We start from the raw sequence: 15,436 nt of genomic DNA on the forward strand, positions 1-15,436 counted from the left end.
TCTGTCAGAAAAAAAAAAGGAGATTTGTTTTATTTATCAGCCTCGTTAATACGTTATATCTTCAACGTTTTACTCGTACTTTGTCAATCCCTGTCGCTGTCAGCAAATGAAATCCAGCTGTCAAATCATTTTCCCCTCTCTCTAATTTTCCTTTCCAAGAATCTTGACAAAAAAGGGGAATTGGGGGGAGGGACGGGTTTCTGAAATAATAAGCAGATCTTTTCTGGGTATAGAGACGCGTCTTCCTTTTTACCCTTTAAAAAAGGAAGAACTTATTACGTAAAGGAATAAAAAGCAGAAGTAATAAGTTTCAGGGTAAAAAAAAAAAATCTTATCATTTTGCTTCTTTTGGCAGGGAACTTACGAAAAGAATTAACGATGTTGGGATAGCGGAATGGAGTAATGGAAAAGAATGAAAAATAGATTTGAGGAGCTAAGAATTAAGGGATTTTTTCTTCTTCTTACTCTGCTGAATTTTATTAGCTTTAGACGCATTATTCTGAAAATTTATGACAGAAGATTATCCTGTCTGACGGATAAATTAAAGCAGAACTATAACCGTAACGTAAGAAAAAATATAAGTAAATATTCTAGGTAAACAAAGGCAATTTTGTTTTTCCTTGCTTATGTATATTCACAAATAGATTTTTGTGAAATTGTGAAAACTGTTATGCTGAAATTGAAAACTGTTTCGAGATAAAATATTTATTTTTTGATATAGTTGTCGTTGATATTTTATACAAGGTGTAAAAAAAAAGTCTGGAAAGGGTCAAAAGCCTCAATAAATAAAAGTGAAACTAGACATTTTTAATATTTTTTAAAAGTTATCATCTGATTAACTCAATCGTTGACTCCCACCCCCGAAAGTTGGACGGGGGGCAATTTGGAAATCTTAAATATGAACCATTACTTTTTTAATGTAGAGTCGTATTTTCCAGAAAAAAAAGTAATCCTAATTGAGGTGTAGATTCATGTATTTCGATCGACAGATGGCACTGTAACCGATTAAGTTAAAAATGGCACAAACTGCTTAAAATGTAACTGAAAATGTAAACAAAATGTTTCAATATTTTTTCAAAAAAAGATTTATAAATTTTTTTTGAAATCGTCTTTCCTCCTTTCCTTTTTATTAAAAATAAAAATAAATAAAACTAAAAAAATATTTTTTCCCCCAAACAACCAAAAAAAAAAAAAAAAAAAAAAAAACAAGGAGAAGCACTGCATTTTAAGAATTCTAGGGGGTTAAAATCTAGCCAAAGGACTTAGAAAGGTTAATTTTAAAAGTCGAAAGTGAAATGAGTTGGTTTTGAAACTAAAGGCTTCAATCGAGGTATGAAAAAAAACAAGAAAAAAAACAGTTAAATTGTTAGGAGAAATTGTTGAAAATTTTTTGTGTAACTTTAACGAGTGGAAGCTTTTTAGATAATAATAAAAAAAATTATCGGTAATTGTAGGTTAAGGATAAAAAGCAAAAGAGTGAAACACTAAACATTTTACCTGAAGAAAGTTGCAAAAAAAAGAGAGTGACGTGAGATTGTGAAACGAAATAACAAAAAAAAAGGAAAAAAATCTGAAAAAAAGACATTAAGAGATTAAGAGTTGCAATTCTTTTTCCCGTTGATCAATTTAGTTTTTCTTGTTATCGAAAACACAATGTTTTATCCTTTGATTTAGTTTCCACTTGAGAAATTCTCAATCAGTATATTTATTAAGTATATGAGTATTGGTAAAAACAACATTAGTTAAGAAACATTTTATATTAGTAGACACGGTAGTTTAAGAGAATTTTATTTAAAAACTAATTTTGTTAAGTGTTTTTCTCTAAGTAGGAATCGAGTAGATGTACACATCATTTTTGTGGTGTTTATTTAGATTTTACACAATGTATAATGAAACTATAAAATTTTTTACTAAGTTCAAATCGTAAAATATTAACATGTTTAATTGAGTTACTGTTTTTAAATAAAAGTGTCATTCAATAAAAAGATAATTTATTTCAATTATTAAACGCCACGTTCTAAAAGAATGCCAAAATTTTACGTATTTCATAGTCTAACAGCTTAGTAAAATATATGCACGATTAACTCCAAAATTTATGAAATTTTTGATTCAGTGTAAATTAAACTAAAATGTTCACATTTTATTTGTTCCATATTTCGCAATTTTAAGTATTATCAGTGAAAGGCATTTAACGTATTTAATTTTATCTTTATATTAATTTTAAAATATTTAGCTCTTGTTTAAATATTCATAGCATAAACTTTTTTAGTGAAACGTATCATTCAAACGTATCATTACAATAACAATTTATGCATACTTTTAAATTTTTGTTACGGGAGTAAGTTTTTCATTCTGTTTACGATTTCGATAATTGAAATTCTTTTTTGTGAGTTCGATTCCCATCTGGCCGAAAACTCCCCCGTGTAGTAAATGGTGACTAGTGCATGTTAAATCTGTCGTGGCTCAAAGTCCTCCATGTTCCCACAAAAAATCAACACCTCTGGGGGTACTGAATTAGAGAATGATAGTTCTCTAGTTCAGATCAAAATTGCGATTTGTGGATGAATGGATGGATGCATGATTGGACTTCATAAACTTTTGGAATAACAAACATAGGAATAACAAACTTTTAATATTTTATTGTTTTATTTTTGTTACTATCTGAAATATTTTAATTCATTTTTTTTTTAATTTAATAAAATGCGAATTCTTTAATGTTAGATGTGATCTATAAATCACGACTAGCAACATCAGTCGATTTAATATCCTAAATTTAGAACGCGTTTTAAATATTCATACGGTTTGATATTTATTCATTTTATTAATTTTTTTAAAAATTAAATCAACTCGAATGATGTACAATTCAAAATGAATTGTCTACATTCAATAAGCTAGTTTGATTTTTCTTTCAATTTACAGAAAAACCTATTCATTTAATATTTCGATCGAGTTACGAAAAGAAATAGAAAGTTATTGTCGGGAAACCCTTTTCATAAGTACCTTTCATTAATTAAACTAAAAGTGTTTATATGAAAATGTAGATGCTATCTTAAATTAAATTTTCTCTCGATCCTCTCAAGTTATCTCGAAAAACGGTAACCGTGACCTCCTTTGTACGAAAAAACTAACTTTTCCGTTGTTTTCTACCAACTTTTCCTTTCCGAATATTCTTAACTAGCTAAAAAGTTCTTTTAAGGCTTCTATTGTGATTCCAAATAGTTTGTTCCTAACAACTTTCGCTTCAATTCTTTCTTGTTTTATCTTCTCGACGCTTCCCATCAGACCTCTGCTTTCTTTGCCTCATTCACTACTTCTTTAATTAGCATTTTTGCTTTCTTTAGTTCTTGGAAAATTATAATGAACTGTGGTGCTCTCTCAGATAATTTTCACAAAAGCTCGACGACTGCTGGCTGACATGCTTGGTTAAGCATCTTTCCTTTCTCTCTCTCTCTCTGGTTGGGTAAAATGGTTAGAAAAATGGGTTTCGTGTTTCCATTTTATTGTAGTTTCCGAATACGAGCACGATTCTGAAATCCTCTCAATTGTTTTGTAAGCGCTGACAAGAACCAAGAGTTTCAAAGAAATGTTGAATTTATATTTTGAAGTTCCGTGTTTCTAATTTCATTTAGTATGGCGAAGTGAATGTGGTATGTGCTTAGAATACGCTATTAAATGTATACTTAGAATGTAATTTTGCTGTTCCGTGTTTCTAATTTCATTTAATATGGAGAAGTGAATGTGCTTAGAATGTGTTATTAAATGTATATTTTGAATTTAATTTTGAGGTACAGCGTTTTTAGTTTAATTTAATATGGAATAGTGAATATGACATGTGCTTAAAATATGTTATTAAATGTATACTTTGAATTTAATTTTGAGGTACAGTGTTTTTAGTTTCATTTAATGTGGTGTAGTGAATGTGGTATGTGTTTGGAATATGCTACTAAATGCATATTTTGAAGTTCCGTGTTTCTTATTTTATTTAGTATGGAGTAGTAAATGTGGTATGTGCTTAGAATATGTTCTTAAAATTAGAAAATATATCTTCGGAGCTAGTAATTGAATGTAGAACAGATACGACGGTAGCTAGTAATTTAGTGTTGATGTAATACTGCAAGAGCTAGTAAGAGTATGTGAAATGTGAAAGATATACGTTAAGATCTAATAATATAACAATGAATGTAGATGTGTCAGGTAAGAAATGAGAATATTTAGTTGAATGTGAAAGAGATACGGTGAGAGCTAAGTATGTTTTTTAGAGATACATAGTGAGAAGCAATAATATTCTATGGAATATAAAAAATATGTATATAGTGAGAGCTAGTAATATTCCATTGGATAGTGAAGAAGGATTATATAACATTTTATATAATGCAAAAGTTAAAATTCGAAAGTATAAATTTGTTGCAAACAATCGGAATAATATTTTTTCATTATCCATGAAATACTAAGGAGAGATTGCTCTTGAGTTGTTAAAAAAGGTTATCATTTAAATACGTATTGTTCGAACTTAAATCTTTTTTATGTATTTCGATACTAATATATTTTACTGTTAAAATGTTTTTCTAAAAATAAAAAAAAGAGAAGGAAAAAAAATCATTTCCATAGAACAGCAAAAAATGTTGGTCTAATGATTATACTGCTTTGAATTATACAAATTTTGTTAATACGCAATCAAACATATTATCGTTAAACTAATAATTTTTTAACTAATGTTCTTCAAATTTTGCTACATTTACATGTATGTCAATTATCGAGCACAATGAATTAATGAATTAACTTACTGCGTGTAGTATGTATTAATTGCGTGTAGACATCACGTTTAGAATTTTGAACAGGAATAGTTTGAAATAAAAACGAGCATATTCTATTTCTTATATTTAAAACATAATGAATGGGAACACCTGAATACTTATCTCTGGATTTATTATTTTTTTTTTTAAAATTTCAAACTTCCACGCTTTTGCATTATCCCGATTTATTGATTTTTGTCATTTTGATTATTTGCTCTAGTTGTTAAATGCTTATTATTGGATTAATTGGATGGTAGTAATGTTTCTAATTTTCATTTGTAAGTGCAACATATTTACATTTAATAATTTTTTATTCTAGATGTCTGAAGGCCGGCAGAGTCAAGTGGTTCTGCTGGATGATCGAAGACTGGACATACTTATTAAGGTAAACAAAACAAATTTGAAAATTTAGTTAGTAAATATTTTGAAATTTTTCTGATTGAAAAAAAGTGAAAAATATTATACAACATGATCATATCATCAAAAAAAAAAACAATGACTACATTTTTATAGTTATAAACCTCTTTTGATTAAAAACTAGTAAATACTACTACTAAAGTATTATTTACCAGTGAAGTAGTTTGAATACTACTTAATTATTTACGCTCTTTTGAACTATCGAGGAAATATAAATCATTGTTCCTTCATTGCATTTTGTAACTAAATATGCATTATTACTAAACTAAATATTTTTTCTAAATATGCAGTGTCGGCGTTAAGGATTTCAAATTATTAGCCAGTAAATTAGCCAAATATCAAAAGTATTCGCCAATTTTCGAAAGTCTTCGCCAATTGCAAATCTTAACAATTTTTTATGATTAATTTTTTTCCCATAGAAAAACTATTTTACGGTAATTTGTTTCAGGTTTGTATTATTTGGACCCAATTCTAATTGGTTATGCGACTAATCTACAGAAAATTTCTCTAATCAAATAAAAAATACTGATTTGATTAGAAAAATTAAATTCGACGTAATTTTGAGGATGGAGTTAAATATATATTTTTCTTTCCTGTGGAAAAAAATCATTCGCCAAAACACTATTTTTCGTCAAATTTACGATTTTATCGCACTGGACGAGGTGGCGAATGTTTAGCGCAGGCCCTGAATATGCATTATATATTTTGCTTATTAAACATGTATTATATATTTTGTTACTATATATATATATATATATATATATATATATATATATATATATATATATATATATATATATATATATATATATATATATATATATATATATATCGAATGAGCTTTTTAAACAAATGTGGTATTGTGCTTTCTATTTGAAATTAGTATTTCAATTTTTACCGCCCATTTAATTTTAAAATATGCAAAAACCAATTGAAAAAATAATTGAAATATATGCAATATGTTTGTGAGTGTTGTTTTAAAATAAGGTTCTAAATTCTAAAGGATCTCTTATCAGGGTTGGCAAGGTTTAGGACAGAATGGATTAATCCACGGTTTAAACCCTGGTTTAAACCGTCCTGTCCAAAACCCCTTTGTCCAAAACTGTCTTAAACTGTCCAAAACCCTTTTACTCAAATTATGTCACAATTTTATCTGAACAATATTTAAGAGGTAAAATAAACATAGAACTAATAACATATTAATAATTAAATATACTAGAGAATATTTGTTTTTAAAAGTATAATGTTTTATTAATATTGTTTGACTCTTCAATTTAAACAAAGGAAGATTAATCAGTAATCAAGTTCAATTGGTCCTCTCATTCAATAGTACATAACTGAAGTTTGACCTTGCCATACAGGTTAAAATATTAGGGACTAAGTGCTTGGTTCGTCATAAACAGGTTTATTTATTTATAGTACTATTCAAGAATACTTTTATTTCATTCATGTTCAATTCTTTTAGCATAGGGGTGATACATCACCAGTGTCAGTAACTGAAACTGACGTTATGCCCTTCAAAACTGTTAATACATTTTTCAGTTATTTTGTATTTTCAATTTAAACTAATGTATTTACATTTAAAAACAATTTTTTTTTAAATAGATGTCTTTTTTATCATCCTGTGATGCAGAAATTATCAAATTTTTTAAAAAAAATATTGTGAAAAATAAAAGGTTAATTTTTTAACAAATTTAGTATTTTTTTTAAGAAAAATTATTATTTTTAATATTGCCATATTTATCCTTATGCAAAAATATTATTTATCAGTATTAAAAGCATAGTTATATTTAAAGGATTAGGTATTCAGTTTTGTTGTTCACTGAATTGTGGAGCTTCAAAAATTTTAAGCCTTTTCCTATTATATTATATTATTTTCTTTTAATAAGTTATATTAAATTGTATAAAAAATATCAAATACTTATTGATACATGTAATTATTATGTGTACAATGGTTACACCTATAGAATTTTTACCTTTTACCAAAGTTCAAGGTTTTGGACACTTTAAGACAGTTTAGGACAGTATTACCCAGTTTAGGACAGTTTTACCCAGTTTAGGACAGTAAAACCCAGTTTAAGACAGTAAAACCCACGTGTCCTGTCCAAAACCAGTTTAGGACGTCCAAAACCCCAACCCTGTCTCTTATTAGTCAGTTTAATTTTGTAGTGCGTTTTTGTTAGTTGTTATCGCTTTGTCGTTCATACTACCGTATGATAAACTTGCATCTTGTTGAGTAACATGCAATTGAAGAAGAAAGAGGTAATTTCACTGAATAAATGCATTTGTTTGAAATTACTGGGTCGTTTTCTCTCACAGAAAAATAGAACAAAACTTCTTTGGATACCTGTTAATTTCTTTTGTTGATGGTTAATTTCTTTCCCCTCCAAAATTTTTTTTCAAGTCCATTTAAATCTTAGTCTTGCTTGAAAATAATGTAATTAATAATTATGCAATGTAATGTGATTGTTTCGAAAATTAATTTAAAGAATCAGGCTAGTTTCAACAACTGTTTTTAAAAATATTAAAATAGAATTTTTAAAAACTAGTTTATTTCTTTTATTATGTGTAAAAACTTATGAAGCTAGCAAAAAAATATCATTATCGTTGCTTTTTTATAAATGACCATTTTTAGGTACAAAAAATAAGGCATTTTTTTGCATGGATGTAAAAAAAATTTCCATCTCCTAGAACAAAAAATCCCTTGGAGATTTTATTTAGAAGACTATAAACTTTTTTTTGAACCAATATCTTAAAAGCAGGTGCATATGCTACTGAGTTAGGAATCAATGTAATTAAAATAGCAAATTTTTAAAAATTTCTGCACTTCTCTTTACAAAAAAACATACATAAAAAAATTAAATTCTGCATTTTTCTCCTAATCTGTTGTTCAAAACACGTGTGCTATAATCATAAGCACTCGTGGAAAATTGTAGGCAATTATTTTGAAAACATGAGATATCGTGTTTAAGGTAACGTAAAATGTGGAGAAAAAATGATTTTGAGATAAATGCATTCAAAGACTTCACTGTTATCACCTTATTATTCCCTGTTATCACCTTACACGAAAATTGCTATAACTTAGTAAATAATTGGCGTACAAACAATAGTAAGGTATTTTTAGAAAGCTGAGATTACAGGAATTCTATATTTATAATAAACTCAATTTCGAAAATTTTGCCCAAAATCACTTTTTTGCACTAGCCAAGATACCTTCATTCTTGTTTTTCAATATGTAATTCTTGCTTGAAATATTGAATGTAAACTTAAAAATTTGAGAGTTTCTTGGGGAGATAGTAAATGATAATTCAATTTTTTTAAACGATTTTAATTGTCAAAATTATAGATTTTCTCCATCTTGGAGAGAAAAATTGGTATCTTCATTTCTTTTTCTATTTCAAGATTAAAAATCATATTTAATCCTACGGTATTTTTTATATTTCACCAGTATCTCTCTTTATGACATTTCACTGGAGGCTATAGAAATATTGGACGCACGGAAATGGTTTTTATCTTTTTTGGCAGGTCTTCAAGAATAAACGGAGAAAAAAAAATTTGAAAATATGTCTTTAGAAATCAAATCAGTACATTAATATTAGTATGAAAATTTTTTAAAGATGTTTACGTTATACTGATAATATGCAGCATGAGATTTCAAACATGTATTGCTCTTTAATTTGAATAATGTATTACTAATTAGTATTGCAAATAATTTTTTAATGCTTTATTAAAATTACTCTATTTTTAACCAAAATTATCGTCATGTGTTGATGTTTCATAAAGCTTTTAAGATATAATATAATGCAATTTTTTAAATAATCCATGATATGTGTTTAAAAATATATATAATGCACATGAAGAGCTATTTACAATTATGAAATTTCGAATACGCTTGTAGATTTTGCATAGTTGCAAGTTTTTATTTTTGTACGCATATTTCTGTAATGTTTCATTGTACAGTGCTAAATAAAAGGACCATTTTGAATAACTTTTGATCTGATGATCAGATCTTCGCATTCTAGGGCTCAAACTTAATGGTTCGAAAGGGTGACCTCAAATATGCTAATTAGTTACTACAGACGTTATTTTAAGTTACGACATCAAGCACGAAAACGTATTTTCTCTGAAGAAAAATACCTTTTTTTCAACGGATTTGGATTTCTGATATCCTAAATATAGGGGACAGCCACAATCTGGGAAATATAGCCCCACCCCCATAGTTTAATCAGGGGAGTGCTCCAAAGTTTGAACCCAATAATGTTAATTTTAATTTTCGCGTATTTTGCCATATCTCGAGAACTTTTTAAGCGAATTGAAAAAATGTTGCCCAAAATTATAAAATTCGCTTATCCAAAGATAATTTAATGCAAAATATAAATGTCAGTAAACATTTATTATTTTATTTAATTAGAATCGAGAAATTTCGAGTTGAAGGATAAGCAATTTTTTATATACTTTTAAAGTATGTTAAACATACGAATTTTTTAAAATTCAATTTCTCAGGCACTATTGGCTTAAATTTTATATTTCGCATTGCAAAATTACATTTGCATTTCTCTCCCATATTTTATGGCTGAGAAATTCAAATCCGTTGGGGAAAAAAAATTTATGTTTATTCAGAGAAAGTACGCTTTTGTACCTGATTTCATAACTTAAAATATCGTTTGCACTAATTAATTAGCATATTTGAGGTCATCCCCTCGAATTAGTAAGATTGAGTCCTAGAACGTGAAGATCCGATCATTATATCGAAAGTTATTCAGGTGGTCCGTTTTTTTTCGCCCTGTTCATTGTTAGCATTGATAAAGATTTATTAAACATGTAAGCATAACATTATATTTTGCGCTGTAGTTCTAATTTTTGTATTCATCATAAATAAAATAAATTCTTTATATCAAGGGCTTTGGGGGGATAACACAGTGCCAAATTTATAAGTCAAACTTATTCTAAATGTGGGATTTTCACCTCAATTTTTTTTTTACTGTTTCTAGAATTTTTTCTATGTAAGAGCACAAAATATAGAAATATCTTATTTTAAATAACATAATTTAATAGTGTAAAAATTATGAAGCAAATACAGTAAATTAATATTACATATTTGTCTTAGTTACTAAATTGAAATCTAACATGTCTGAATGATGATCATTAAGGCCTAAAATACTTTGTTAAATAATTAGTATTTATTTTTCATTAGCTCATTTTATCCAAAAAATGTGACTACAGGTAAAGTTTATTGTTTTTTATTTTATTTCATTACAAATGAAACAAATGAATGAACAAATTCTGTAAGTAAAGGAACTGTTCGTAGTCTCTGAAGGATAATGGACGAATCGATTCCATCCTCTCATAATTGATCATGCAGTTTCCCCCCCCCCGGTCTTCCAACTTCATTGATATTTTTCCCTCCTTTTCCTAAAAATGAGATCGAAAAAAATAAACGTGACTTTAATGGAAACTTCTATTAAAGTCACGTTTCAATATGTACAAATCACCGATATTGCACGTGATTTGTTAAAATACAGCTCATCAACTAGATCACAATGTTCTCCACATAAGAGCTGCTATCTGTCCTCATGAGAGCCATTTGGTGGCTTTCATGAGCCTATGTTATAAGCCTGAGCCGCTATCTTGCAAAACACTTTAGCAGTTCATAAAAATACAATAAATTTATACTGTAATAGAAATTTGAGATAGTTCTAAGGCAATTTGTGGAGATTTTAAAATGCTGAGCATTTCAATTGAGCAAGATTAAGGAACAAAAAAATATATGCTTTATAAAAAGCATTTTATTTAAGTGAGTGAATTAGTTACCTTTTTCTTTCCTTTTGACGTTACGTGGAGCGAATGCAACTTGTAGAATTATTAAAATATTGAACATTCCTATTAAGATTAAGGAACAAAAAAAATCTGTGCTTTATAAAGCATTTTATTCATGTGAGTGAATTAGTTACCTTTTTCTTTCCTTTTGACGTTACGTGGAGCGAATGCAACTTGTAGAATTATTAAAATATTGAACATTCCTATTAAGATTAAGGAACAAAAAAAATCTGTGCTTTATAAAGCATTTTATTCATGTGAGTGAATTAGTTACCTTTTTCTTTCCTTTTGACGTTACGTGGAGCGAATGCAACTTGTAGAATTATTAAAATATTGAACATTCCTATTAAGATTAAGGAACAAAAAAAATCTGTGCTTTATAAAGCATTTTATTCATGTGAGTGAATTAGTTATCTTTTTCTTTCCTTTTGACGTTACGTGGAGCGAATGCAACTTGTAGAATTTTTAAAATATTGAACATTCCTATTAAGATTAAGGAACAAAAAAAATCTGTGCTTTATAAAGCATTTTATTCATGTGAGTGAATTAGTTACCTTTTTCTTTCCTTTTGACGTTACGTGGAGCGAATGCAACTTGTAGAATTATTAAAATATTGAACATTCCTATTAAGATTAAGGAACAAAAAAAATCTGTGCTTTATAAAGCATTTTATTCATGTGAGTGAATTAGTTACCTTTTTCTTTCCTTTTGACGTTACGTGGAGCGAATGCAACTTGTAGAATTATTAAAATATTGAACATTCCTATTAAGATTAAGGAACAAAAAAAATCTGTGCTTTATAAAGCATTTTATTCATGTGAGTGAATTAGTTACCTTTTTCTTTCCTTTTGACGTTACGTGGAGCGAATGCAACTTGTAGAATTATTAAAATATTGAACATTCCTATTCAGATTAAGGAACAAAAAAAATCTGTGCTTTATAAAGCATTTTATTCATGTGAGTGAATTAGTTATCTTTTTCTTTCCTTTTGACGTTACGTGGAGCGAATGCAACTTGTAGAATTTTTAAAATATTGAACATTCCTATTAAGATTAAGGAACAAAAAAAATCTGTGCTTTATAAAGCATTTTATTCATGTGAGTGAATTAGTTACCTTTTTCTTTCCTTTTGACGTTACGTGGAGCGAATGCAACTTGTAGAATTATTAAAATATTGAACATTCCTATTAAGATTAAGGAACAAAAAAAATCTGTGCTTTATAAAGCATTTTATTCATGTGAGTGAATTAGTTACCTTTTTCTTTCCTTTTGACGTTACGTGGAGCGAATGCAACTTGTAGAATTATTAAAATATTGAACATTCCTATTAAGATTAAGGAACAAAAAAAATCTGTGCTTTATAAAGCATTTTATTCATGTGAGTGAATTAGTTACCTTTTTCTTTCCTTTTGACGTTACGTGGAGCGAATGCAACTTGTAGAATTATTAAAATATTGAACATTCCTATTCAGATTAAGGAACAAAAAAATCTGTGCTTTATAAAGCATTTTATTCATGTGAGTGAATTAGTTACCTTTTTCTTTCCTTTTGACGTTACGTGGAGCGAATGCAACTTGTAGAATTATTAAAATATTGAACATTCCTATTCAGATTAAGGAACAAAAAAAATCTGTGCTTTATAAAGCATTTTATTCATGTGAGTGAATTAGTTATCTTTTTCTTTCCTTTTGACGTTACGTGGAGCGAATGCAACTTGTAGAATTTTTAAAATATTGAACATTCCTATTAAGATTAAGGAACAAAAAAAATCTGTGCTTTATAAAGCATTTTATTCATGTGAGTGAATTAGTTACCTTTTTCTTTCCTTTTGACGTTACGTGGAGCGAATGCAACTTGTAGAATTTTTAAAATATTGAACATTCCTATTAAGATTAAGGAAAAAAAAATATCTGTGCTTTATAAAGCAGTTTATTCATGTGAGTGAATTAGTTACCTTTTTTTTTTCTTTTGACGTTACGTGAAGCAAATGCAACTTGTAGACTTTTGAAGCTGCTAACTTCCCTAAAGGTTAGGGAACAAAAAGTTCTGTGCGTGATGATTATTTTATAAAGCATTTTATTTTATTAAGTTAATTATTAGTTGCCTTATTTCCTTTTGACGTCACGTGTAGCAAATGCAACTTGTAGACGTTTAAGATATCTAACATTCTTTACGGTTTGCGAACAAAAAATTCTATGCTTGAAGATTATTTTATAAAACATTTTGCTTTCGTGAGTTACTTATTGGTTACTTTATTTCCTTACGACCTTAATACAACTTGGTATTTTCTTTAAGTGAGTTAATTATTGGTAATCTTCTGACCTCTGGACATAACGTGAAGAGCCCGGGTGTCCACTGTTGCCAGAATGACTAAGTTTCGAATGATTAAGTACTGAGCAGGACCTTCGTGCAATGATGACCGATAAGCTGAATACTTGAGGGACCTCGTGTTATTCTTAACTTACATTAGCAAATCTTATAGATAATGTGTGACATTTTAATCGTATTTCAAACTTGAACTACATACAAGTAGATAACGTTTTTTTTCTCTTTTTTTTCAATCTGTATAAAATTGAATCTTCTATCAGAACACATATAATTTTTTTTTCTCGCTAAGAGTTCTATTTTGTTTTGTTTATTGCAAGAAAAACAATTTTAAATGATTTGCAAAGTTATGTGATTAGTAAAACGTTTTATCAGCAAGATCAGTTATTTATGACTTTAAAAATGACTTTTATATATGATTACGGAAAATCGCTTTCATTAATATATCGCTAGATATATAATTTTTCAGAATTTTAAAAACGGCGTCGTTAAATTTAGAAAACTATCAATTTCTTTTTTTTTAATCATTAGCCGAACAAGTAAGTCGACATTCAGAAAAAAAAAGTTTGAAAAATGATGCTGCAGCCTCTTTAAAATATTTCTTTCAGTTTTTAAAAGTATTTTATTTTTAAAGAGTAAAGATAAATTTTCCAATAAAATCACGAATTGTTTTATTTGCTGACCAAACGAAACTATTTTAAAACTTTGTGTTCTTAATTCCACGTTTCATCAATTTCACTTTTCTTTTAAAAACAAAGAAAGAAAGTTATCGGTCGTATGTTGAAAGATAAATGGCTAAAGTTGGTAAATCGAAGTTATTATTGGAATTACCCCCTAGCTTAGACATTACAGATTTCTAAATACGAATCCGAAAGGTTAGATGTAAGTAAAATTAATCTTTTTCGAATATTTTTATCTCGCTCAGTTATAAAGAACAGCAAAGAATACTTTTTATTTTTATTTTGTGTCCCCAAAAAACAAAATTGCTTATAGAAAAGTTTTTTACCCGGGGGCCCAAGGAAAAGATAACGTAGATTTTTGTTTATTTACTTTTTTTCCTTCGGATATCTATGTAGTGCAGCTTGTTAAAATTATTTCTGAGAAAGATATAAAAGATGAAGAGAAAATAATATAAATTTGAATAAATGTATTTATAAAAGATTCTATTAAATAAAAGTTGTTAAAAAACGTGTCCTATCATGCTTTAAAGTAATTTACAGAGTTAATTAAATTTCTGAAGAAGAAAAAAAAATTGTTTCAAATACAAAGTTTTGCGATTGTACGTTTTTTCTAGAATAGTTCCATAATCTTCAAAGGTATTTTAAATAATAAATAATTGCTACTGCAGTATTGAGTGTTGTGTATCACGTGATTTCTGCATAGCTTGCAACTAAAGTACATACAATCGCTTTTACTCAATTGTAACATGGATCTGGCAACTGAAAAATGCCGTAAAAAACATATCCGTTGTCTCACCATAGTTTGAATTCAAAAAATGTTTCCAGATGGCTTTCCAAGATGCAATTTAATAATAAGCAAAACATTACCATGAAATATTCTATGAGAAGAAACTAAATAGATGAAACGATATTTATGCCACATTATCTGTCTTACAGCAATTAGCTGTTAAAAAAGAAAAGTAATTGAACATGACGTCACCATGAAATATACTCTAAAAAGTTATGTTGTTGGTAATTAATTATTTTTGCTATTTTAATTGTTATTATTATTTTTAAAATGTGATAAATTAGGACATATTATTTACTGTTGTTTATGTAACATTTTTAATAAACTAGGTCTTATACTTTCAGCCAAAATTATATGCTGGTGAACTCCTAGACATGGTTGCCTCTCATTTTAGTCTGAAAGAGAAAGAATATTTCGGTCTTGCTTATGTGGACGACACGTATGTATAATTTCTGTTTACGTATTATACTTATTCCTTTGTTACTTCTCTTATAAGACATGTTAAAATATGTTCAACTGATATATATTTTCATAAAAATTTTAAACTATAGATCGATTTAAATAAAAAAACAAACAAACTGGAACAGCATATCTTAACTAACTACAGTATGATATATA

At 27.9% G+C, this 15,436-nt stretch overlaps 1 protein-coding gene across 16 annotated transcripts in view; it reads left to right on the plus strand.

Annotated features, from left to right (window-relative positions):
* The window catches only part of LOC107451338 (uncharacterized), a 140,221-nt gene that overhangs the window by 91,101 nt on the left and 33,684 nt on the right, over positions 1–15,436 (plus strand). For 15 of the 16 annotated variants that reach the window (XM_043051979.3, XM_071180635.2, XM_043051975.3 and 12 more), the window contains exons 2-3: positions 5,113–5,178; positions 15,163–15,257. In XM_043051979.3, coding sequence (XP_042907913.2) covers positions 5,113–5,178; positions 15,163–15,257 — 161 coding nt within the window. Of the gene's footprint in view, positions 1–3,511; positions 3,648–5,112; positions 5,179–15,162; positions 15,258–15,436 lie in introns of those variants that run through there. The other variant, XM_071180639.2, reaches the window with a different exon arrangement.

Source organism: Parasteatoda tepidariorum, chromosome 8, assembly GCF_982258835.1.
Source record: "Parasteatoda tepidariorum strain Cologne lab strain chromosome 8, Ptep-v5.0, whole genome shotgun sequence".
Lineage (NCBI taxonomy): Eukaryota > Metazoa > Arthropoda > Arachnida > Araneae > Theridiidae > Parasteatoda > Parasteatoda tepidariorum.